General features: G+C 40.9%; 1 protein-coding gene across 5 annotated transcripts in view; it reads left to right on the forward strand.

Annotated features, from left to right (window-relative positions):
• The first annotated feature begins 1,068 nt into the window (after window positions 1-1,068).
• grm5b (glutamate receptor, metabotropic 5b) overlaps window positions 1,069-25,744 on the forward strand; it is a 45,263-nt gene continuing 20,587 nt past the window's right edge. For 4 of the 5 annotated variants that reach the window (XR_007425319.1, XR_007425318.1, XR_007425317.1 and 1 more), the window contains exons 1-4: window positions 4,295-4,406; window positions 9,847-10,023; window positions 10,843-11,550; window positions 22,133-22,382. Coding sequence is in view for 2 of the 5 variants with exons in the window: in XM_049467089.1 (XP_049323046.1) it covers window positions 10,878-11,550; window positions 22,133-22,382 (923 nt within the window). In the remaining 3 variants the exon portion in view is untranslated. Of the gene's footprint in view, window positions 1,289-4,294; window positions 4,407-9,846; window positions 10,024-10,842; window positions 11,551-22,132; window positions 22,383-25,744 lie in introns of those variants that run through there. The other variant, XM_007248599.4, reaches the window with a different exon arrangement.

Consider the following 25,744-nt stretch of genomic DNA (forward strand, 5'->3'; position numbering starts at 1 on the left):
CTGTATTGAACATATAGTGTCTCCCACTCTTTTATATTATAATTATATATCTATTTTTTACTTATTTACTTATATTTATATATCTATTCCTCCCCCACACCACTGCACCTTGTTTTTGTCTCATGTATGTCTATTTGTGTCCCTGCTGTATTGTACACATAGTGTCTCCCATTCTCCTTTATTATATCTATTATCTGTACTTGCTGTAAAATTGGGAAGGAGAAGTAACGTAATTTCAATTCTCTGTATGTCCTGTACATATGTAGTATTGACAATAAAACTACTTGACTTGTTTATTATATAGTGTGAAAATATTATTTTCACACATTGGCATTAATGTTATTCTCACATGCTGATAGAAATGTTACTCTCGACCAATAACAGTAACCTACCTCTCAACAGACTGTCAATAGCATTACTCTAAGATGACTCTCATACACTGGCAGTAATGTTACTCTCTCATGCTGCAAATATCATTACTCTTACATGCTGGCAGTAATGTCCCTCTCACACATTAGTAGTAATGTTATCCTTGTGTTGACGGTAACATTGCTCTCAAAACTAGATATGATAGATATGTAGCTCACAGAGCTGTAAGTATCACACATTGGCAGCAATAGAACTCAGACTCTGGCAGTAACATTACTCTCCCACACTGTTGGTAATGTTACTTTCACATGCTGACAAGTGTGTGTGAGCTTTAATGTGTGTGTTAATGTGTGCTGTTTCCGTGGTGATGGGAGTTGATCTAAATTAAGCTTTACTGAACTCTAGGCTGGCGGTGGAGAGAAATGTCCTCTCTCCATGACAAGTGTGTGTGTTTTTGAAAGAGAAAGAGAGAGAGAAATGGGAAAGAGAGAATAAGTGAGAGAGAGAGATAGAGTTTTATAGAGAAAGCTTATCGCTGCCTCATGGTGGTTTTGTGCTTTTAATGGCTTTTAATCCAGTGATTGTTAATCCCACCCGGAATCACTAAACCTCTTTCTCTCTATGTCTCTCTCTCACTCTCTCTCTCTTTGCCTATCTCTCTCTCTCTCTCTCTCTCTTTCACTCACTGCTACATGTGTATGTGTCTGTAATACACTACTCACTAACACACGCTCACACCCACGCTGTCATTCTCCTTGTACAGACACACCGGACAGGCAGTTTATGACATCACAGCCGAGGGTGGTGAAGAGAGAGTGGTACCACACGATTCAGACTGCTGCGGTTGCCATGGAGAGCGGAGGACAGATCGCCACAGCGAGTGTCGCCTGCAGAGACTGTTTGGCGGAGTGTGTGTGAGGTAGGAGCTCACACTCTCTCAGATTAATGCGGATTATAATGATGGATTTGATGTAGAACTGAGCACCGCTGCACCCTGCGGTACACCCCTGCTGTTCACCTGTGCTGTACACCCCTGTTATACCCCCCTGCTGTACACCCCCTGCTTCACTAGTACTGTACTGCTTTAGTACTGGTTTTTCAGTGGGGGGGTGTTGGACATGCTGGTCTGACTGAAGCTACAGCAGGAACAGTGTGCTGGTGATGCTTCTGTTTACTGGCTTCTGTTATGAGTGTGTTTAGAGTGAGTGGGTTCACTGTTAGGGTCCCACAGCAGGAGGATATGAGTTCTCTGTGCAGAGGGATGTGTGTTCTCTCTTTTGGTCTGAGTTTTGAAGGATGTGGGTTCTCTGTTTTGGTCTGAGTGCAGGATAATGTGGTTCTCTGTTATGGTCTAAGTACAGAAGGACATGGATTTTCTGTTCTGCGCTCAGTGTAAACGGATGTGTGTTCCCTGTTTTGGTCTGAGTGAAGAGGAAGGTGGATTCTCTGTTTTGGTCTGAGTGCAGGAGGATGTGGGTTCTCTGTTTTGGTCTGAGTGCAGGAGGATGTGGGTTCTCTGTTTTGGTCTGAGTGCAGAAGGATATGGGTTCTCTGTTTTGGTCTGAGTGCAAAATGATGTGTTTTCTCTTTTTTAATCTGAGTGCAAAAGGATGTGGGTTCTCTGTTTTGGTCTGAGTGCAGAAGGATATGGGTTCTCTGTTTTGGTCTGAGTGCAGGAGGATGTGGGTTCTCTGTTTTAGTCTGAGTGAAGGAGGATGTGGGTTCTCTGTTTTGGTCTGAGTTCAGAAGGATATGGGTTCTCTGTTTTGGTCTGAGTGCAGGAGGATGTGGGTTCTCTGTTTTTGTCTGAGTGCAGGAGGATGTGGGTTCTCTGTTTTGGTCTGAGTGCAGAAGGATATGGGTTACCTATCTTAGTCTGAGTGCAGGAGGATGTGGGTTCTCTGTTTTGTTTTGAGTGCAGAAGGATGTGGGATCTCTGTTTTGGTCTGAGTGCAAAATGATGTGTTTTCTCTTTTTTAATCTGAGTGCAAAAGGATGTGGGTTCTCTGTTTTGGTCTGAGTGCAGGAGGATGTGGGTTCTCTGTTTTGTTTTGAGTGCAAAAGGATGTGGGTTCTCTGTTTTAGTCTGAGTGCAAAAGGATGTGGGATCTCTGTTTTGGTCTGAGTGCAAAATGATGTGTTTTCTCTTTTTTAATCTGAGTGCAAAAGGATGTGGGTTCTCTGTTTTGGTCTGAGTGCAGAAGTATATGGGTTCTCTGTTTTGGTCTGAGTGCAGGAGGATGTGGGTTATCTGTTTTGGTCTGAGTGCAGAAGGATATGGGTTCTCTGTTTTGGTCTGAGTGCAGGAGGATGTGGGTTCTCTGTTTTGGTCTGAGTGCAGAAGGATATGGGTTCTCTGTTTTGGTCTGAGTGCAAAATGATGTGTGTTCTCTGTTTTAGTTTGAGTGCAAAAGGATGTGGGTTCTCTGTTTTGGTCTGAGTGCAGAAGAATATGGGTTCTGTGTTTTGGTCTCATTGCCGGAGGTTTCTCTGTTCTGGTCTCAGTGCAGAAGGATGTGGGTTTCTTTATTTTGGTCTAAGTGCAGACAGATGTGGGTTCACAGTTCTGCTCTCAGAGCAGGAGAATGTGCTTTTTCTTTTCTGCTCTGGATGCTGTACGACTTGCTGGTCACTATCAGAGACCTGATGAAAGCAGGGAGCAGGGGGTGGAGTCAGAGTGCTTTTATGTTTATTTGAGTGACAGATTGAAATAGTGCTCAGTGTAACTCAGAGCCTCATATTAAATCAGCTTATCAAAACCACCCTAAACCCCCTGCACTCAGAGAGAGAGAGATAGACAGACAGACAGACAGAATGACAGACAGACAGAATGAAAAATATAGACTCTGAGAGAAAAATAAAAATGGAGTGATGGGAGAAGGTAGTGTTGGAGGGGTGAAGGGTGGGTGGAGGTATTTGAGGTATTGATTTTTAGATTTTATGCTTCATCCACTAGAGGGCGTCTTCTCATAAAATACACCATAAACACACTCCACTGAAATACCATACATACACACCAATAATCTACACCGTACACACACCATTAATATACACCATACCCCCCACACACACCATTAATATACACCATACACACACTCTATTAACATACACCATACACACACACACACACACCTGTAATCTACATTGTACACACACCATTAATATACACCATACACACACACACAGTATTAATATACACCATACACACACTCTATTAATATACACAATACACACACACACACCAATAATATACACCATACACACACCATAAATATACACCATACCCACACCATAATTATACACAATACACACACACACATACACACACCATTAATATACACCATACCCACACCATAAATATACACCATACCCACACCATAAATATACACCATACCCACACCATAATTATACACATACACACACCATTAATATACACCATACCCACACCATAAATATACACCATACCCACACCATAAATATACACCATACCCACACCATAAATATACATCATACACACTCCATTAATATACACCATACACACACAGCATTAATATACACCATATACACACTCCATTAATATACACCATACACACACACACCATTAATACACACACACACACTCAAGCTATTGATTTACCATACCCACACAGCATTAATAAACACCACACACATACACTCCATTGATATACCATACACACACACACACAGCTTTATTATACACCATACACACACCCTTCATTGATAGACCATACACACACTCCATTGACATACACCAAACACACACACATACACACACACAATTATTATACAACATATATACACATATTCACCACACTCTGCACACAGCTAATAACATGCATCCCCTCTCTCTCCGCGAGTGCAGGTGCATGACCGTAGGGGAGGGGGTGTGAGCGCGCATCGCCACAGTGCGCGAGTGTATGAGAGAGAGAGAGAGCGCGACTGGAGGAAAGCGAGCTTTAGCGCGAGCACATTCCCAATCCAGACAGGCTACTGATGAGGATGAGGAGTGCATGCAGGTATGAGCACCCTTTTTGCGCATATGGGCTTCTGTCTGTAATGGGCTTAATACCACTCAAGCCCTGCAGTGTGTTCTGCTGTGTGTGTGTGTGTGTGTGTGTGTCAGTGTGTGTGTGTGTGTGTGTGTGACCGATTTCTCTTTGATATCCTAATGAACGGCTGGCTGATGAACCAAATCATTCTGAAGACCAATCAGCAAACCAGGCTTTAATATTTGCTGCTTGTGTATGTATGTATGTATGTGTGTGTGTGAGAGGAGCAGAACTTGTCCTTTTGGCCGCTGCAGTGTGTTGAGGAGGGAACAGTGAAGAGCGAGATTGAACAGTGTGAATGTTTTAGCATCATCACCATTCAGCAACACTTACAGTCTACATCTCAGAATCACAATTTCAGCATCGAAGAAGATGACTGTATGATGATCAGTCTTTCGTAAAGGGTGCAAGTATGGTGATCAGTCTTCATTAAGGATGTCTGTATAGGGACCAGTCTTTGATTAGAATGTTTGTATTGGGAACAGTCTTCGGTAGGGGTAAAAGTGTGGTGATCAGTCTTCATTAAGGATGTATTTATAGGGAACACTCTTTGACAAGAATGTGTGTGTGGGGAACAGTCTTTGCTAAGAATGTCTGTATGGTAAGGGTGCAAATTTGGTGTCTTTGGTAAGGGTGCAAGTATGGTGATCCATCATCATTAAGGATGTCTGTATGGGGAACAGTCTTTGGTAAGAATGTCTGTATGGTAAGGGTGCAAGTATGGTGATCGGTCATCATTAAGGATGCCTGTATGGGGAACCATCTTTGGTAAAAATGTCTGTATGGTGATCAGACTTTGGTAAGCGTGTTAGAATAGTGATCAGTCATCATTAAGGATGTCTGCAGGGAAAACAGTCTATGATAGTAATGTGTGTATGGTAAGGGTGCAAGGATGGTGTCTTTGGTAAGGGTGCAAGTATGGGGATCAGTCTTCATTAAGGATGTCTGTATGGGGAACAGTCTTTGGTAAGAATGTCTGTATGGGAAACAGTCTTTGGTAAGGGTGCAAGTATGGTGATCAGTCATCATCAGGGTGTCTGTATATTGAACTGTCTTTGGTAAAGGTGCAAGTGTGGTGATCAGTCTAGGATGTCAGTATACTGAACAGTCTTTACTATGGATGTAAGTATAGTGAACAGTCTTCATTAAGGATGTCAGTATGGTGAGCAGTCTTTCTTAAGAATGTCATTATAGTGAACAGTTTTCATTAAGGATGTTAGTATGGTGAACAGTCTTCATTTCAGTTGTCATTATAGTGAACAGTTTTTATTAAGGATGTCAGTATAGTGAACAGTTTTCATTAAGGATGTCAGTATAGTGAACAGTTTTCATTAAGGATGTCAGTATAGTGAACAGTTTTAATTATGGATGTCAGTAGTCTTGATTACACATGTCAGTATAGTATGTCAGAGTCCTTATTACAGATGTCATTATAGTGAACAATCTTCATTACGGATCTCAGTATGGTGAACGGTCCTCATTATGGATGTCAGTTTAGTAAACAATCTTCTTTACAGATGTCAGTATAGTGAACAGTCTTTCTTAAGGATGTCATTATAGAGAACAGTCTTTCTTAAGGATGTCATTATAGTGAACAGTTTTTATTAAAAATGCCAATAAAGTGAGCAGTCAATGAAGAACATTGTTTGATAAAAATTCCAAATTGGTCATTGATCTTTATGAATAATGTCAGTATAGTGAACAGTCTTTCTTAAGGATGTCAGAATAGTGAACAGTCTTCATTATGCATGTCAGTATAGTGAACAGTCCTCCTTAATGATGTGAGTATAGTGATCAGTTGTTGTTAAAGATATCAGATTTTCATATGGTAAACTTTGTCCGTATGATGAACATACAGCTCGGGGTGTGCTGACCTACTGCAAGGTCATTGATTTGCGATGTCTCTGGTCATGTCAGAGAGAAGGCTGTGAGTGTGAACGTCCTTGTGGTGATGTTGGTGATGGTGGTGGACGTGAGGGACAGCAAGATGAGCTGATTGTGATTAGTGTTGTTTTAATTTGGTCAGTATGTTCAAAACACAACAGAGAGTTTGTTTTGATGTTGATCTCGATCCTCTTTTCATTCAGCTCTCATCTTCACCTATTTATTACAGAGAGATATTCAGATTCTCTCTCTCCATTTCTCTCTCTCTCTCTCTCTCCCTCTCTTTAATGGAAAGCATATAAAACACTTTAACGAGCGCCGTTTCCAATCTGTGGTTTGGCGTCTGAGTGGCGAATCACCGTTCAGCTGAAGAGGAGGATTTATGCAGCCTGATCAATAGAGTCACACACACACACACACGCACATGCACACACACAGATACACACATACACACACACCTACATCACTGATAGAGAGCCTGAGGGATTACTACATACAACCGCACAGTATCTGGCAATCCCATTTAATATGGAGGAGATAGAGAGAGAGAGAGGGAGAGAGAGAAAGAAAGAGAGAGAGAGAGTTAGAGAGAAAGAAAGAGAGAGAGAGAGAGGGGGAGAGGGGGGGGTAGCAGCCTGATCAATGGTGAGATATATAGCAGCGGCCAGATCAAAGAAAAGAGTGGAGGAAACGATTGCACAGAGAGGCAGAGAAAAAGAGAGAGAGAGAGAGAGAGAGAGAGAGAGAGAGAGAGGCAGAAATAGATAGAGAAAGAGGCAAAGAGAGATAGGAATGAAGGGATGAATGAAGCTGTAGGGAATTGGGTGGATCAATGTATATTAAGTGATTTATCACCTCGGTCTGATTAGAGTCAAACTGCATAGGTTAGACCATGTGTGTGTGTGTGTGTATGTGTGTGTGGTATGTGTATGAGTTAATCACCAATTTGAGGATTAGTATCACATTTAAAGGTGCAGCAGAGGGATTTGAACCCACAGCAATGTTCTAACAGGTGGGGAGGGGGGCATTACAACTTGATAGTCACAGTAACAAACATTCATTTATACAAACACAGTAATAAATGCTAAAGAAAGTGGTAAACGCAGTAATAATCACAGTGATATACACAGATTAATAAAACTGTTTTACATTCTAAACAAAGTGATAAGCACAGTGATAATCACAGTACTAATCACATAGACAAACAATGATAATGTGATGGGCATGAAACAGTAGTAGTCACAGTAATATATCATAGTGATAAACCGAGATGTACAGTAATAATCATAAGTAATAAACAGTGATAAAAGTGATATGTGATATAAAGTAATAAACAAAGCAATAATCACAGTGATAAACAGTGATATCAGATCTCACAATCTGTAAACAGTAAAAACTGTAAAATCAAAGTAATAATCACAGCGATAAACAGAGATAAACTGTAATAATCACAATTATATCACTGATCTCACAATCTTCACTAATTACAACAATAAACAACGTAAAATTACTGTAATAATCACAGTATTAAACAGTAATAACCACAGAGATATTAAACACTTGATATTAAACACTTACAATAAACATTGTAATAAACACAGTGATAAACATTGCAGTGAGCACTTGTTCGTGTGTCTTTGGTGTGTGTGTGTGTGTGTGTGGAGTGTCAGGTTCTAGAAGCAGAATCATTTCAGTAAAACTGATTGTAAAGGTTCTTGAGACAGAAGAATCTTTACCTTCAGATTACTTAAGAATTATTAGGATACATCCCTCAGGGTGCGGGTTACACATTCGATTGGTAATCAATACACAGAGATTAAGAGAATGTGAAAGGCTGAGGTGATCACTAATTGATTTGTGTTGGGACTGAAGCTTTCCACTTAGTTAGAAAATTACTGCCAGTGTCATTATTCTGAGAGCTAGATACTGTAAGAGTGGAATGCCCTGGGAGTGAGATGGTGAGAGTGAGACACTGAGTATGAGACGCTGTCTAAGTTAGACACTCTGAGAGTAAGATGATGAGAGTGAGACACTGAGTGTGAGACACTCTGAGAGTATGATGATGAGAGTGAGACACTGAGTGTGAGACACTCAGAGAGTATGATGATGAGAGTGAGACACTGAGTGTGAGACACTCTGAGAGTGAGATGGTGAGAGTGAGACACTCTGAGAGTAAGATGGTGAGAGTGAGACACTGGGACACAGGAAGAGATGCTGAGTTGCGCAGAGTGAAAAGTGCTCATAGTAAGCTGGTGTAAAATAAGTGTGAGACACTGAGTATCAGATGCTGTGAGTGTCAGACACTCTGATAGGTCAGTCAGAGAAAGTTTTTATTGGTTGTTTAGTCAAAGAAAGTTGTGATTGGTTGTTCAGTCAGAGAAAGCTGTGATTGGTTGTTCAGTCAAAGAAAGTTGTGATTGGTTGTTCAGTCAGAGAAAGTTGTGATTGGTTGTTCAGTCAGAGAAAGCTGTGATTGGTTGTTCAGTCAGAGAAAGTTGTGATTGGTTGTTCAGTCAGAGAAAGCTGTGATTGGTTGTTCAATCTGAGAAAGTTGTGATTGGTTGTTAAATCAGAGAAAGTTGTGATTGGTTGTTCAGTCAGAGAAAGTTGTGATTGGTTGTTCAGTCAGAGAAAGCTGTGATTGGTTGTTCAATCTGAGAAAGTTGTGATTGGTTGTTAAATCAGAGAAAGTTGTGATTGGCTCGTAAGTCATAGAACAATGTGATTGGTCAGTCAGTAAAATAAAGGCGTGATTGGCTAGGGGATCACATAAAGTCATGCTTGGTCAGTCAGCCAGTCGTGAGTGGTCGATAAAAATGAGAAAGTCGTGATGGGTCAGTAAATTAAGGAAAGTTGTGATTGGTTGGTAAATAAGAGAAAGTCTTTCTCTTGGACAGTAAACACTGAAAAGTTGTTATTGGTCAATAATAAGGGAAAGACGTAATTGGTCTGTAAATATGAAACAGACGTGATTGGTCAGTAAATAAGGGAAAGTCGTCATCAGTTGGTAAATAAGAGAACATCGAATTTGGTTAGTAAATAAGGGATAGCCATGATTGTTAGTAAATAAAGGAGGTCATGATCAGTTGGTAAATAAGAGAACATCATATTTGGTTAGTAAATAAGGGAAAGTCATGATTGGTTAGTAAATAAGGGAATGTTATGATCGGTTGGTAAATAATGGAAGGTCAAAGAAAGTTATTGGTTGGCCAGTCAGAGAAAGTTGTGATTGGTTGGCCATTCACTGAATTATAAAAGGAATAAAAGGTTGCAGATGTGTGGGTTTTAGATGGTACTGTAAAAGTACTAGAAAAAGGACTGAGGTAAGTAATTCCAGTACAGTTATTTTATAATGGGAGATACTGGTAAAGGCTTGGAATTGAAAGGGTACTCTTCATCTGATGCCACAGGTCTTCTGTTATTAAATAGGAAAAATTAGATGCCTATTAGAGGAATAAAACTTTACCTTTGTGTGTGCGTGTATGTGCGCGTGTGTGTGTGCGTGTGTCTTGTCTCATTTAAGGTTATGAAGATCATCGTGATTGCACACACACCCTACCCAGCCAGCGGTTGCCATAGCAACGACCCCATGTCCTGGTCCCGGTTGTCACGGAGACTCCAGCGAGTGCAGGAGCTGCACGACTTCGGTTTTATCCGTGACCCCACCTGCACATTCCCACGGTGACCACTTTCCTAAAAGGTTTGTGCACGGATTTCTTCACATCTGAACAGAACACACACACGGGATAGTAACAGCAACAGTTTTCACTAAAAGGTACAAACATACAGCTCTGGAAAAAATAGAGACCACTTAAAAAAGGATGAGTTTCTTTGATTTGACCAAATTGAAAAATAATCAAGAGGAAGATGGATTATCACAAGCCATCAAACCAAGCTAAACCAACCACTGCTTGAATTTCTTGCACCAGGAGTGGCATAAAGTTATCCAAAAGCAGTGTGTAAGACTGGTGGAGGAGAACATGCCAAGATTCATGAAAACTGTGATTAAAAACCAGGGTATTCCACCAAATGTTGTTTTCTGAACTCTTAAACATTGAATGAATATGAATATGAACTTGTTTTCTTTGCATTATTTAAAGTCTGAAAGCTCTGCATCTTTTCAGCCATTTGATTTCAGCCATTTCTCATTTTCTGCAAATAAATGCTCTAAATGGCAATATTTTTATTTGGAATTTGGGAGAAATGTTCTCCATAGTTTTTAGAATAAAACAACAATTTTACTTCATTTTACTTTCATTTAACATATACCTCTAAATATCAAAATTTAGAGAAAACAAAGTGGTCTCTTAATTTTTCTAGAGCTGTATAATTAAAATGAAAATGTAACTGTACCCTGTCTATTTCATCTGATCTGTCTATCTCATCTGATCTGTCTATCTCATCTGATCTTTCTGACCCCTCTAACCTATCTGATTGTCTAATCATCTGACCCATGTAACTCATGTTACCCATCTGACCTGCCTCACTCATCTGACTCATCTTTTATTAATTTCAACAGTTTCGTACGAAACTCGTCTTCCCATCCGCCGTGCGATGGCTGCCCTGCTGCCCCTGACCTTCGCCCTGCTGTTCCCGCTGACCCGTGCTGCCCAGTCCAACGAGCGACGGGTAGTGGCCCACATATCTGGTGACATCATCATTGGTGCACTTTTCTCCGTGCATCACCAGCCCCAAGCGGACAAAGTTCATGAACGAAAGTGTGGAGCTGTGCGGGAGCAGTATGGGATCCAGCGCGTGGAGGCAATGATGTTGACACTGGACCGGATCAACGCCGACCCGAACATCCTGCCCAATGTCACGCTGGGCTGTGAAATCCGTGACTCCTGCTGGCACTCCGCCGTGGCCCTCGAGCAAAGCATCGAATTCATACGGGACTCTCTGGTCGCTGCCGACGACTCGGAAGTAGGTGGAGGCGGAGCTTCTGCCAGGTGTGCAGATCCCGCGGCCACACCCATGAAAGGGAAGAAGCCGATCGTGGGTCTGATTGGTCCGGGGTCCAGCTCAGTGGCTATTCAGGTCCAGAACCTTCTGCAGCTTTTCAACATCCCGCAGATCGCCTACTCCGCCACCAGCATGGACCTCAGCGACAAATCCCTCTACAAGTACTTTATGAGGGTGGTGCCCTCCGACGCCCAGCAGGCCAGAGCCATGGTGGACATCGTCAAGAGGTACAACTGGACCTATGTATCAGCTATTCACACAGAGGGTGAGTGGGGATACACACACACACACACACATACACTTTTGTACAATTTAACTGTCTAGGGAGGTGTTCGAGTATGTGAGAGTGTGTGAACACTTTAATGCTACGTTGGGATTGCTTTTGAGCGTGTGTGTGTGTGTGTGTGTTGTGTGTGTGCGCACGTCTCTATTCCCAATAGCGCTGTTCTCACACCTCTGCTGTGTTACTCCTCTGAGAGCAACACACACACTGACTTCTTTCTGTCTCAGTGCTGCAGCTCATACACTCAACTGACACTCTGTTTGTGTGTGTGTCTGTGTGTGTGTTTGGTAGGCCTGTTTGTCAAGTGAATGCAAAGGCTGTTCAGGGCAAACTCCCTCTAGGGCATGTGTGTGTGTTTGTGTGTGTGTGTACGTGTGCAGCATTTCTATAAAACAAAACAGGCTACAGAGTGTGTATTGGGAGTGTGTATATTACAAGTGTGTCTATATTGCTTGAATGTGTATTAGGGATGTATATATGTATATATGTATATATTGGGTATATATATTGTATTTTACTGAGCACTGGACTTTTTATATAGTATCATTATCAGGCTCGGCGTGTGTGTGTATTGTGAGTGTGTGTATTGGGAGTATGTGTATATTGGAATTGTGTGATTAGGACTATATTAGAACGGTGTGTGTGTGAAGTGGGAGTGTGCATTGAGAATGTGTGTATTGGGATTGTGAAAAATAAATTGCATGATGTATATAGTGGAAGTGTGCGTATATTAGATGTCTATATATAGGCAGTGTATGCATGTTAGGAATGTGTGTGGATTGGGAGTTTGCATTGGATTTGTGTGTGTTGGGAGTGTGTGGATTGGGTATATATGCATATTGACAGTGTGTGTATATATATGGACAACGTGTGTATATTAGGAATGTGTGTGTGGATTGGGAGTTTGCATTGGTAGTGTGTGGATTGGGAGTGTGTGTGTTAGATGTGTTTGTGTGTGTGTTAGGTACATGGGCAAACTGACGGTGTGCAGTGTATGTATATATATGCAGTGTGTGCATATTAGGAATGTGTGAGTGTGTGCATTAGACGTATGTACAAATTGAGAGTGTGTGTAGTAAGAATGGGTGTCCTAGCAGTGTGTGTGTGTGTGTGTGTGTGTGTAATAGCTACTATAAATGATCTGAACCAGCAGGTCTCATCCTTTATATTAATAATGCTCCATTAATCTCTCTGTCTAAGAGTCACACACACAAATACACACATTCTCTCTCTCTCTCTCTCTCTCTCTCTCTCTGTCTTTCTGTCTCTCTGTCTGTCTGTCTCTCTCTCTCTCTCTCTATTTGCTTGTATGCCCATATTCTGCTCATTCTGCCACTTTATCGATCACTATATTCAACTATTATAAAAATATAAAAATGCTGCTCTCTGATTGGTTGAAGTTCTGTTTCCTCTGGTAATGAAGCTCATCAGCACTTTTTACATCAACTTAGATATCTCATCAACATACTATCCATCTGAGGGAAGGAAGTGCGTGTTTGTATCTGTGTGTGTGTGTCGTGTGTGTGTGTATGTGTGTGTGTGTGTGTGTGTGTGTGTTCCATAAGCCCAGAAACCCACACACTGATCCAACCTTAATTAAGATGGCAATCAGACTGAGACTAAAACTCTGGATCCCTGTCTCTCTCTCTCTCTCTCTCTCTCTCTCTCTCTCTCTCACACACACACACACACACACACACACACACACACACAGGGGCCTACTTGCTGAGTCACAGTGTAATGAATGTTTCCGTGTCTTTCTTTTCACTTACTGGCCACTTTATTAGAAACCCAATGGAATAAAATTAAATTCTAATTAAATTCAAATGAAATTTAAATGAAATTACATCAAGAGGGAAGACAAACAAATTCTGCTTGAAGGGGATCACGCATACACACACACACACACACACACACAGACCTACTGATCTCTTTGTCTCTGATCTTTAGCTGAGTTTTTATAATTTGTCGAATAATTAATAATGACAGACTGAAGCATCTCTATGGCAACCTCACCTCTTCACTCTGCATATGCAAACAGATGTGCATCCCTTATCTCTTCACCACCTTCCGCTCTCTCTATCTCTCTATCCGTTCCTCTCTCTATATCTCTCTCACTCCCTCTTTTTCTTAGTCTCTCTATCTCCCTCTTCCTGTCTGCATATCCCTGTTTCTCTCTCTCTCCCTCTTTCTCTCTCAATGACTGTCACTGTCTCTCTATCTGCTTTTTTTCTCTCATTTTATTTGAATTGTAAACCTTAGGCTGCGTGGGTTGAGGCAGAGAGAATGAGAGAGAGAGAGAGAGAGTGACAGAGAAGAATAGAGAGCAAGAGAGGGAAAAGATGAATAAAAGATAGAGCTATTTGATGTGAGCTGCACATGGATTTAGTCTGTCTGTTCTCACTCGCAGTGACGAGTCTGAGAACCAAAACCATTGTAAAAAAAAAGGGCAAAAACAAAGGACCAGCAGAGCTTTAATGAGGTGCAGCACAGTCTGATGAAGTACAGCACAGTCTGAATCAGGATCGGCACAGTCTTGATGAATTCCAGCGCAATCTTTATGAGGTACATCACAGTCCTGATGAGGAACAGCACAATCTTAATGAGGTACAGCCTAGTCTGAATCAGGATCAGCACAGTCTGACTGAAATACAGCACAATCTGAATAAAGTACAGCACAGCCTGAATCAAGATCAGCGCAGTCTTAATGAATCACAGCACAATCTTAAAAGTTTGGCACACCCTTATATATATACAAGGGCGTAGGAGCGGGCTTGATATTGGGGGGGACACATTTGCCAATATGAACCCAAGCCCACCCAATTCCTAGAACAACATTTGTGGAAATTACTTTTAATTAAAAGTAAATTATTATTATAAGGTGATTTTACAACCTAAACATGTTACTCCACATTACAGCTACTGTTGTTAGAAAAATTATGCAAGCAATGTCTGAATTATGTACATATGACAAAAAGTTTCAGTTATCACCTAATATTTAAAATAATATAACAGATTATTATTATTGTTATTATTATTATTATTATGTATTGGCATGTCAATTCTGTTGTATATTTACATTTTCTCCTGCACTTTTATTTTTTTCTACTAAGAGCTCTTCTTAAGATGGTGTCCTTTTATGTAAAAGAATGTAACTTTACGTTGCATACAGACTTTTATAAACGTCAGGATATGTGGTCTTACTGTGAAATACAAATGAACAGAAGTCACGTTACAGCAGTGTTTCTCAACCCAGTTCTTATATATTCTACTGCATATTAAAACTGTTCTGCATATTCTAGAGCTTCCTCTGGTGGATATACATGATTAATTTAGGCTCCATAGGGGGCTAAAGGATTTTAACAGGTAAACTCAGTAAATGACTGTTTACAGGTGCTGGTCAACGAATTAGAATAATTTGAAATAGTGCAATCATGAAATTCTTTGAATGCATTTTTTGTGCAGAAAGCAAATCAGGTGTTCACCGCACCTGTCCTACTGGTTAGACTAATCACAGAACTCGTTACCTGGAAAAAAATTTGCTCAGCTGAGCTTTCCAAAAGGCCCATTTAGGCCATTTAACTGTGACACTGTTGTTTTATTGAATTAGAATAATGGAGAAACCGTTTCATTGAATTAGAATAATTTTTATTATAATTACAATCATCAGTTTCTCAGTATTTTGTGGCTGCCCCCTTGGCTTGTATGACTGCCTGAAGTCTCCGCGGCATCGATTTGACCAGCTTGTCGCAAGTTTCCGCACTCACAGCTTCCCAGGCAGTGGCGATGTTCTGCTTCAGTTGGTCCAGCGTAGTAGGCTTTCTGTCGCGAATTTTCCGCTTGACGATGGCCCAAAGGTTTTCAATGACATTGAGGTCAGGCGAGTTGGCCGGCCATGCCAAAACTTCAAGCTGTTTTTTAGTGAACCAATCTTTGGTCGACTTTGCCGCATGAGCCGGTGCAAGATCCTGTTGAAATATGAAGTCTTCTTCGCCGAACTGTTCCTCAACAGTCGGAATCAGGAACGTTTCCAGAACATCTTGATATACGGCAGCATTGACAGTCTTCTTGAGGAAGCAGAGTTTCCCTACACCTCGAGCGGACATGCATCCCCAGACCATAACGCTCTGGGGAAACTTGACGGATCTTTTCACGCACTCGTGATTGTAGGTTTCGCCACCACGACGCCAGACACGAGGACCTTGGTCACCGAAGGAGATGCAGAAGCGTGATTCGTCACTGAAGACCACTTTCTGCCAGTCTTCAGCAGTCCACTCGCCGTGTTCTTTGGCCCACTTCAGCCGTTTCTCCATTTGTTTCTTGTTCAGCATCGGTTTTACTGCTGGAACGCGAGATTTGAAGCCGAGTTCGCGCAGACGACGGTAAGTGGTTGATCTGGAGACGTCAGCGCCGGTCTGCTTGTTCCACAAGTCGGTGAGCTCGGAAGTGGACTTGAACCGGTTGCTGACTGCGATCTTTCTCAGCTGCTTGTTGTCGCGAGCAGAAGTTTTTCGGACGCCGGAACAGTTGGTGCGCTTGCTGCAGTTTTTCTTGAGAGCTTTGCAGACGGAAGACTGGCTGATGCCGAGCTGCTCAGCAATTTTAGTTTGGGTCAAGCCTTGTTGGCGAAGAGCTTGAATTTGAGCCACTATTCCGGTTGAGAGGTCGCGCTGCTTACCCATGATTGATTTTACAACTTAGAAATTCTACTCAACCCTGACTTTATACTGCACAGTGAACACTCTTCACAGAAAACAAAAATTCGAGCATTTATTCTAATTCAATGAAACGGTTTCTCCATTATTCTAATTCAATAAAAAAACAGTGTCACAGTTAAATGGCCTAAATGGGCCTTTTGGAAAGCTCAGCTGAGCAAATTTTTTCCCAGGTAACGAGTTCTGTGATTAGTCTAACGAGTAGGACAGGTGCGGTGAACACCTGATTTGCTTTCTGCACAAAAAATGCATTCAAAGAATTTCATGATTGCACTATTTCAAATTATTCTAATTCGTTGACCAGCACCTGTATTAGCTGATCAGGTGGAAAACACTAGTTTAGGGCAGTGATTGGGGTTAAGTAACTGCTTTAAACTACCAACTTAAAGTACTGTACGAAATTCTGGCGATCATCTACATCCAGCTTCTAGATAACTAGTTAGTTAAATCAATTTTCGTTCATTATAGCTCACAGTAAGTCCTGTAATCCTAAATGAATAAACAGTTTGAAAATTAAAGTGATTAGCTGATCAGGTACAGGGAAACATTACATATATATTTTATTTTTTTCCTTTAACCCTGACTCCCAATCTAGCTAATTCCAAAGATAAGCTTACACACTAACACAGCTGCAGTTTATTAATCACAGTGGGTTTAAACTGTGTGCTGATTCAGAGACGTGTATTTTTAACCAGATATCAGAAACATATCATCACAGTTGAAGTGGTTAGCCTATCGTTACCTTTATTTTAGTAAAATCTCCGTATATTCATATCTGTTTTAAAATCAGCTGAAGCTGCTGCGTCCCGATCCCGCTGCTAAATCTCACAGCGAGGGGGCGGGGCTTCCCCAACAGCAAACTGCCTCTGCTCCGCGCGCCGCAAAACCAGCAAGCTGATTGGCTGTTTCTACTGAGAGGCGTGACTTAATACCTGAACCGGCTCCGTGATTGGTCCGGTCTGTCTCCTCATTAATAGTACAGCGACCTGAGCGAACTGATATCATTTTTGGGGGGGACAAATCCACCTGTTTCTAATATTGGGTGGGACATGTCCCACCCATCCCCCCCGGTTCCTACGCCTATGTATATATATATATAGCAACAACAAAGCCTTAATGAGGAATAGCGGTCCTTACAAGAATAGCACAGTCTGAGTCAGGATCTGCACGCTTTTAATGAATTACAACACAATCATAATGAGGTACAGCACAGTCTGAATCAGGATCGGCACAGTCTGAATGAATTACAGCGCAGTCTTAAAGAGGTACAGAACACCCATAACAAGCAACAGAAAAGCCTTAATTAGAAATAGCAGTCCTAATGAGGAACAGCCCAGTCATATTGAGGTACAGCACAGTCCTAATGAGGAACAGCACAATCTTATTGCCTTAATGAGGAACATCAAAGCCTCAATGAGGAAAACCTCCTTTAACAAGCAACAGCACAGGCTTAATGAGGAATAGCAAAGTCTTAATAGGTAAGAGCACAGTCCTAATGAAGAACAGCACAATCTTCTTACTGAAGTACAGCACAGTTTTTATGAGGACCGGTATAGTCTTGATGGATTGTCTAATTGTGGGACATCACATTAAAGCACGTTATATAAGCAACAGCACAACCTAAATAAAAAACAGCACATTCCTACTGAGATACAGCACCATGTTAATAAAGAACAGCACAGCCATAATAAGAAACAGAACAGCCTTAACAAGGAACAACACAGTCTTAATGTGGGACAGCACAGCCGTAGCAAGAGCTTTTACAAGCAACAGCACAGCCTTAATGATTAAAATCACACTTTAAACAAGCACCAGCACAATCTTATTTAGGGACAGCACCGTCTTAATGAAATACAGCTCACTCCTAATAAAAAATAGCACAGTCTTACTGAGAAACAGCACAGTCTACAGATGTACAGCAGTCCTAATGAGGTATAGCACAGCCTTAACAGGGAACAGGACAGCCTTATCGAAGAACAGCCCAATACTTTTAATAAGGAACTGCTCAGCCTTAGTCAGGAACAGCACAGTCTTGGTAAGTAACAGCACGGTCTTAACAAGGAACAGCACAGCCTTGTTGAAGAACAGCGCAACACTTTTAATAAGGAACAGCACAGTCCTAACGAGGAACACTGGCTACTTGTGTTTGTATCTATTATTTGCTCGGACTTGCACACACACACACACACACTGAATTACAATGAGGAGAACAACACAACTGCACTATGAAAGAGACAGAAAGAGAGAGAGAGAAAGAGTTTTCAATACAGTGTTGCCTCAATATTACATCATGCCCCCCAAACTTTCTCTCCTTCTATGCTCTTTATTTTAACAAACTCCAGAAGGTTCTAAAAATCAGTGATCTTAAAAGGTTTTAATATAAAAGTGTGTTTAGTGAATACCTTTGGTCTTTTTTGGGATTCTGGTACCAGTACTGCCTCTGCCTGAGCTTCACTTGAGCTCAGAACACCAGAACCACCCATGCTGCACTGCCTTTGTGTGTGTGTGTGTGTGTGTGTGTTTACGTACCATCTGCTGGTGTCTGCTCTCTGATGCTCTCACTGTGAGACTAATTACAGGACTTTACACGTCTCCACAGCGACCAGTGCCACAGTGTCATAGACCAGACCAGTTTCACCCACACACACACACACACACACACACACACAATATGTGTTGAAATGTTCAGTTTAGTGATGGATTGTCCATTCCAGTCAGTTTTGTACTCTTGCAGCAATCAAAACAACCTTAAAAATATTATTATAATAAAATTTTAAGTGTTCTACTGCATAACCAGTTCTTGCGGCTCTGTCACTTTAATCATATGCTTTTTTAAAAACATGTAATCACCAGATTAATAGGGCTCTCTGATTTCTGCGATGCACAGAATACAGAAGGAATCACAGAATTGTTTGAAAATTTCAGATTTAGATGAAAACACCCACAATTATACTTACTAAAAGTATTCTTTTAGCACTAAAGCTTATTACACTTCCTGGTATGTGTCTGTCTTCGTGCACAAACATCACTAATAATAATGAACAGACTAGCTGTGGGTAAACCAAACACTTCCAAAATCACAGGGTGCTGCACTGTAAAATATAGAACACAACAGTATCCCAAAGTTTTTATAAAACACAGCAACAGTGAGTTTTCTGTGAGTTTTGCTGTTGACAAGACGTAAAACGACCATGTTACATCCAATACACACATTCAGAGCAAGTCAGAATTAAGCTCAAACTGTCAAATGTACTTTTTTAAACAACAACAAAAAAGTTGGATGCAATACATGAGTTTGTGGTGCACTTCATACAGATGTAGAAGATAAATCTTTTCATGACGAAACAGCAAAGAGAGACGGAGCTGTGTAGTTCGAAAATGAGAGCAATCCTTATCAGACTGTCTACAAACCCGCACTCCTTTGTTGCAGTGCACTCCAACTCTTTTGGAGAAACTGCTAAATTATTGGTTTTAAAAGACTTTAAAAGTAAAAGAAATGTAAGGGGAAAAATGCCATTAAGAACAAAAGCTTAGGTGGCATCACAGGGTCCTATAGTGCACTACTCCCCCTTCACAAAACACATTTTTCTAAAAGCCATAATGATTATAATGTTATATTAAAATATTAATGTTGATAAATAATTTGGGATGCACTAAGCTCCCTGTTTTAGCTGCACATGCCCATTGAAGATGAATGTATTTTAGTAGAATGTAAATATATTAAAGAAGCTTAGTTGGACGTTTGTCTCGAGGTCTCTTGAGTCTCTGCACGGGTCATCTTCATAACGAGTAAAGAGGCTGTTTTTATCAAAAGTAAGGGGTAGAACCTGTAAAAAAATAATCCAGTAAAGTATAGATAAGCAACATTTCTACTTAAGTAACGTAACAAAGTATTTGTACTTCATTACTTGACACTGATTTGCTTTTTGTCATTGAAGCCTATAGAGATGGGCGGAGCTATACATCATACTGCAACCAGCCAGCAAAGGTAGTAGACCTGTGGTGGCTTTACTTTTAAAAGACATTGCACTCTTCATGTGTTCTACAGTCATTGCAGGATACTGAATCAATCAGTTTGAACTGAATCTGTGTTGGAACAGAATGTAATGTTATTATGTGCTGAATCATTTAATAAGAAAGAATCATATGGAATAATGGTGGTGCGCTGAAAGGCTTGCTGTAGAATCTGAGATAAATTGTTTGGTTAAGGGAGGGGATTGACCCCGATGTTCTCGACTCTTTCTGATCTCACACTGGAACACTTTGATCGTTCAGCCAGAGACATCAAAGCACTCACAACACCTAACACTCACTCCTGCAGTGTGTGTGTGTGTGTGTTTGTGAGACTGATGGTAATACTGAGTGTTGTTTGTTAAATTAAAATTAATGACCCGCTTTTATCACCATCAGCCTACTGTGTAATATTTCTCAGCTCCTACAGCAGCAGCATCAGTTTATGTATACAGTGCTTATCATCCCATATCATCCCATTCACCCTGATTACCCTGAACATCCTGATCACCCTAAACACTGTAAAGGTGTTCAGGAACTTTTTTGCTTCCAAGTCAGAATCATTTAATTTTGAGTATCTGCTGATACCGAGTCCTGATCTGATACTTTTGTTATGCGGGGAAAAAAGAAAGAACACATCTAAGTTTCTTTGTTTTTAAACTCATTTGATTTTTTAATATACAGTATCAAAACACCCAATCTGTATCACAAAATAAACCAGTACTAAATAGCTATATACATTTATACATTTAAATATGCATCTTTTCTTAAATAAACAAATTATATAAAAATTATAAAAAAAGCATGGTTTAATAGGCCTGGCAGACTAGATTTAAATTAAAGACTTTTTATTTTATTATACAATGTATACAATTGCAATATATATATTGTTATGTAATATTTTAACAAGCTACTCAGTGAGCTGAGTTACTAAGTTGAAATGAGAGCTTTGATGGAGGAAATAAACACAATTGTAGCTGCATATATCACTTTTATTTTGGAAAGTGGAAATGTTTTTGCGTCTTCGTCAACGCAACAGCGTTGAATGTGTGGAGTAACAAGGTAATGTTACATCGTTGACAAATCAGTGATTTTCATCTAATTTCCTCCCAATTTATTAAGGTCAATTTCACAAACTCATTAGGACTGCCCCTATTAATAGTGATGCCCCAACACCAGGAGACTGAAGACTAGCACATGTCTCCTCTGATACATGTGAAGTCAGACTCCGCCCTTTTTTTCGAACTGCTGCTGATACAGCATTGCCGAGTAGCATCACAGTGCACTCGGAGGAAAATGCAGCGATTCAGTTCTGAAACATCAGCTCACAGATGCCTTGTGGTGGGAGAATGCCATCTACTTACCTAGAGAGTGCAAAGCCAACTGTGCTCTCTCAGGGCTCTGGCAGCTGATGGCAAGCTGCATGACTGGGATTCAGACCAGCGATCTCCCGATCTTAGTGGCAGTGCTTAGCCTGCTGGACCACTCGGAGCCCTTGATTTGGATCTTTTGTACTTTGAAATTTACACAGATCGGGGGCATCCCTATAAACGTCTGATCTCCCTAAACACTCTAAACAGCCTGATCTCTCTGAACACTGTAACCACACTTGGATTACTCATTTGACCCTGATCACCCTGAACATGCTGAACATGCTTGATCACTTCATGCATTCTGATACTTACCTGACTCTGACTGAGAATCATTTGACTCTTGATTCTTATACTGACTCGAGTCTGTCTGCTAGATTCAGTAGACTCACATGACTCTTAGAAGTGCTTAGAAGTGTTTGAGTGAGATCCTGAGTTTAACGTTTCCCTCTGGCTCTTCTCCTCTAGGTAACTATGGTGAGAGTGGGATGGCGGCGTTTAAGGAGATGGCTGGTAAGGAGGGGATCTGTATCGCTCATTCTGATAAGATTTGGAGTAACGCTGGTGAGCAGAACTTCGACCGGCTGCTGATGAAGCTGAGAAGCCACCTTCCCAAAGCCCGGGTGGTTGCCTGCTTCTGCGAGGGGATGACCGTCCGTGGGATCCTGATGGCCATGAGGAGACAGAACCTGGTGGGAGAGTTTGTGCTGGTGGGCAGGTGAGTGCAGCATTAACATCTGTTAGAGTCTCAGAATCATAAACCACACAAAACTGCTTACATAGCTAATACTATTTTTGAGATAATGTATTATATTTGTTCTATATCGTCGCTGTCCTATGAAAAACACTTATCTGCATTTTTGTTGATTTTTAGTTTAATACGTAATTTGAACAGACAAACCGTCCTTTGCACTGTGCCAAAATTTCTTGATGAACGGACCAATAGAAATACTTCAAAATGACCTGAAATAAACTCTTTTTACATTGACTTCCATTGAAAGTTTACAAGGTTTTTTCTCTCTCCTGTAAAGTTGCTGTTTTGGAGATAAGTGTTTTTCACTGGACAGCGACAATATGAACTCTCTTTATTCCACTCTGGATTTTCTAACTGTTTCTATAAATACATCTACAGAAAAACACCAAACACTGTGGAGATCATCAGCTTCATCATCATCTTTATCATCATCATCATTACCAACAAATGGATGTCATCACCACCATCACCCCATCATCGTCATTATCATCCCATCATTATCATCACATCACTATTACCACATCATTATCACTGTCATTACATCAGCAACAGCAGAAGCATCATGACTGGCATCATATCAATGTCATCATTATCATCACATCACTAGCACCACATTACCACTCCCATTACATCATCATCAGCAGAAGCATCATGATTGCAATTATATTACCATTGTTGTTATTATCGTCACATTACTATCAGTGCCATTATACAAACAGTAGCAGAAGCATCATGACTGCCATCACATAGTCGTTGCTGTTGTCATCACATCACTATCACAACATCATTATCATTGCCATTATGTCATCATCAGCAGAAGCATCATGACTGCATCACATCATCATTGTTGTTATTATCATCACATCACTGTCACCACATCATTATTACATTATTAGCAAAAGCATCCCGATTGCAATTACATTATCTTTGTTGTTATTGTCATCACATTACTATCACTGCCATTACAAGAACAGTAGCATAAGCATCATGACTGCCATCACATCACCGTTGCTGTTGTCATCACATCACTATCACCACATCATTATTATTGCCATTTTTATCATCAGCAGCAAAAGCATCATGACTGCCATCACATCATCACTGTTGTAATTATCATCACGTCACTATCACCACATCATTATCATCACATGACTATCACCACATCATTATCACTACCATTACACCAACATCAGCAAACATGATGACTGCAATCCCATCATCGCCATTATCATTATCATCTCATCACTATCACCCTATCATTATCATCACATCACTATCACCACATTATTATCATCACATCACTATCACCGTATCACTATCACTGCCATTACACCAACAGCAGCAGAAGCATCATGACTGCAATCACATCATCGCCATCATCATTATCATCTCTTTACTATCACCCCATCATTATCATCACATCACTATCACCACATCATTATCATCACATGACTATCACCACATCATTATCACTGCCATTACATCATTAGCAGCAGAAGCATCATGTCTGCCATTACATCATCATTGTTGTTATTATCATCACATCACTATGACCACATCATTATCATCACATCACTATCACCACATCATTATCACTGCCATTACATCATTAGCAGCAGAAGCATCATGTCTGCCATTACATCATCATTGTTGTTATTATCATCACATCACTATGACCACATCATTATCATCACATCACTATCACCACATCACTATCACTGCCATTACACCAACAGCAGCAGAAGCATCATGCCTGCCATCACATCAACATCATAATCATCACTGTCATCACCCCATTGCTGCCATCACATCGTCATCAGCGTCATCAGGTAGTCTTTCTCTCTCTTTCTCTCTCTCTCTCTCTCTTTCTCTCTCTCTCACTCACTTTCTTTCTCTCTCTCTCTCTCTCTCTCTCTCTCTGTGTCTCTGGCTCTCATTCTCTCTAATAGGTGTAAAGCTGTAATTACTATGTGTAATTGAATGAGCACCTTTTGCTCATTACCTGCATTGGAAACACTGAGGGTCACAATTCACACTCACACACACTTACACAAACTTACACACACACACATACATGATTTAATTGACATGGACATTAATGTTAAACGTATTTAATGAGAAACAGAGAGAGAGAGAGAGATAAAGAGCGAGGTCCAGTCACATTAATGTTACTTTTAATTGAATAATATTAAAGTGTTGCTAAGCTCAGTCTCAGTCAGAGTGTCACCAGTCAAACCAGTCAGAGTGGAGGAGTGTGATAAAAGTGTATCTGGTGATGTGACACTGCTCACAATTACAGCAGCAGCTCACCCTGCCTCCTACATCTGTCTGTGTGTGTGCTGTGGTTAACTCACCAGTAAATTACTCCTGTCTTCTTTCCTCCTGCGTCACTGCACTATATTGAGCATTGAACACACGCATACTCACACACACACACATACTGCACTAATTCCATGTGTTGCTGGAACTAAATTGTTGCATTTAACTGGCCGAACTACGGGTGTGAGTTCACTGTGGTATGAGTTCACTCTCACCTTCAGGTTAAAAGCTTCAGAAATTTATTTTCTACAAATCTGCTGTGCCTGTCTTCACCAGGTTGCCATGGAGACAAAGACGACCATGATTTTTACAGAAGCGTTAAAGTGTTAGATTGTCTCACTTATGCTTGCCCCTATGTGCCGGTTCTATCCTCTCTTTAGAGCATTAGTGTAAGTTCACCTCTTTGCCCACTAATTCACTGTCATATCCCACACCCACTCACCTTTAAATCACACACCCACTCACCATCATATCACACACTCACTCACCATAATATCCCACACACACTCACCATCATATCACACACTCACTCACCATAATATCCCACACCCACTCACCATCATATCACACACTCACTCACCATCATATCACACACTCACTCACCATAATATCCCACACCCACTCACCATCAGATCACACACCCACTCACCATCATATCACACACTCACTCACCATAATATCCCACACCCACTCACCATCATATCACACACTCACTCACCATAATATCCCACACCCACTCACCATCATATCACACACTCACTCACCATAATATCCCACACCCACTCACCATCATATCACACACTCACTCACCATCAGATCACACACCCACTCACCATCAGATCTCTCACCCACTCACCATTATATCCCTTACCCACTCACCATCAATTCCCACATGTACCCACCATCATATTCCCACACCCACTCACATTATATCCCACACCCTCTCACCATTATATTACACACCCACTCACCATCAAATCACACACCCACTCACATCATATCACACA

This window comes from Astyanax mexicanus, chromosome 18 (assembly GCF_023375975.1).
Source record: "Astyanax mexicanus isolate ESR-SI-001 chromosome 18, AstMex3_surface, whole genome shotgun sequence".
Classification (NCBI taxonomy): Eukaryota; Metazoa; Chordata; class Actinopteri; order Characiformes; family Acestrorhamphidae; genus Astyanax; species Astyanax mexicanus.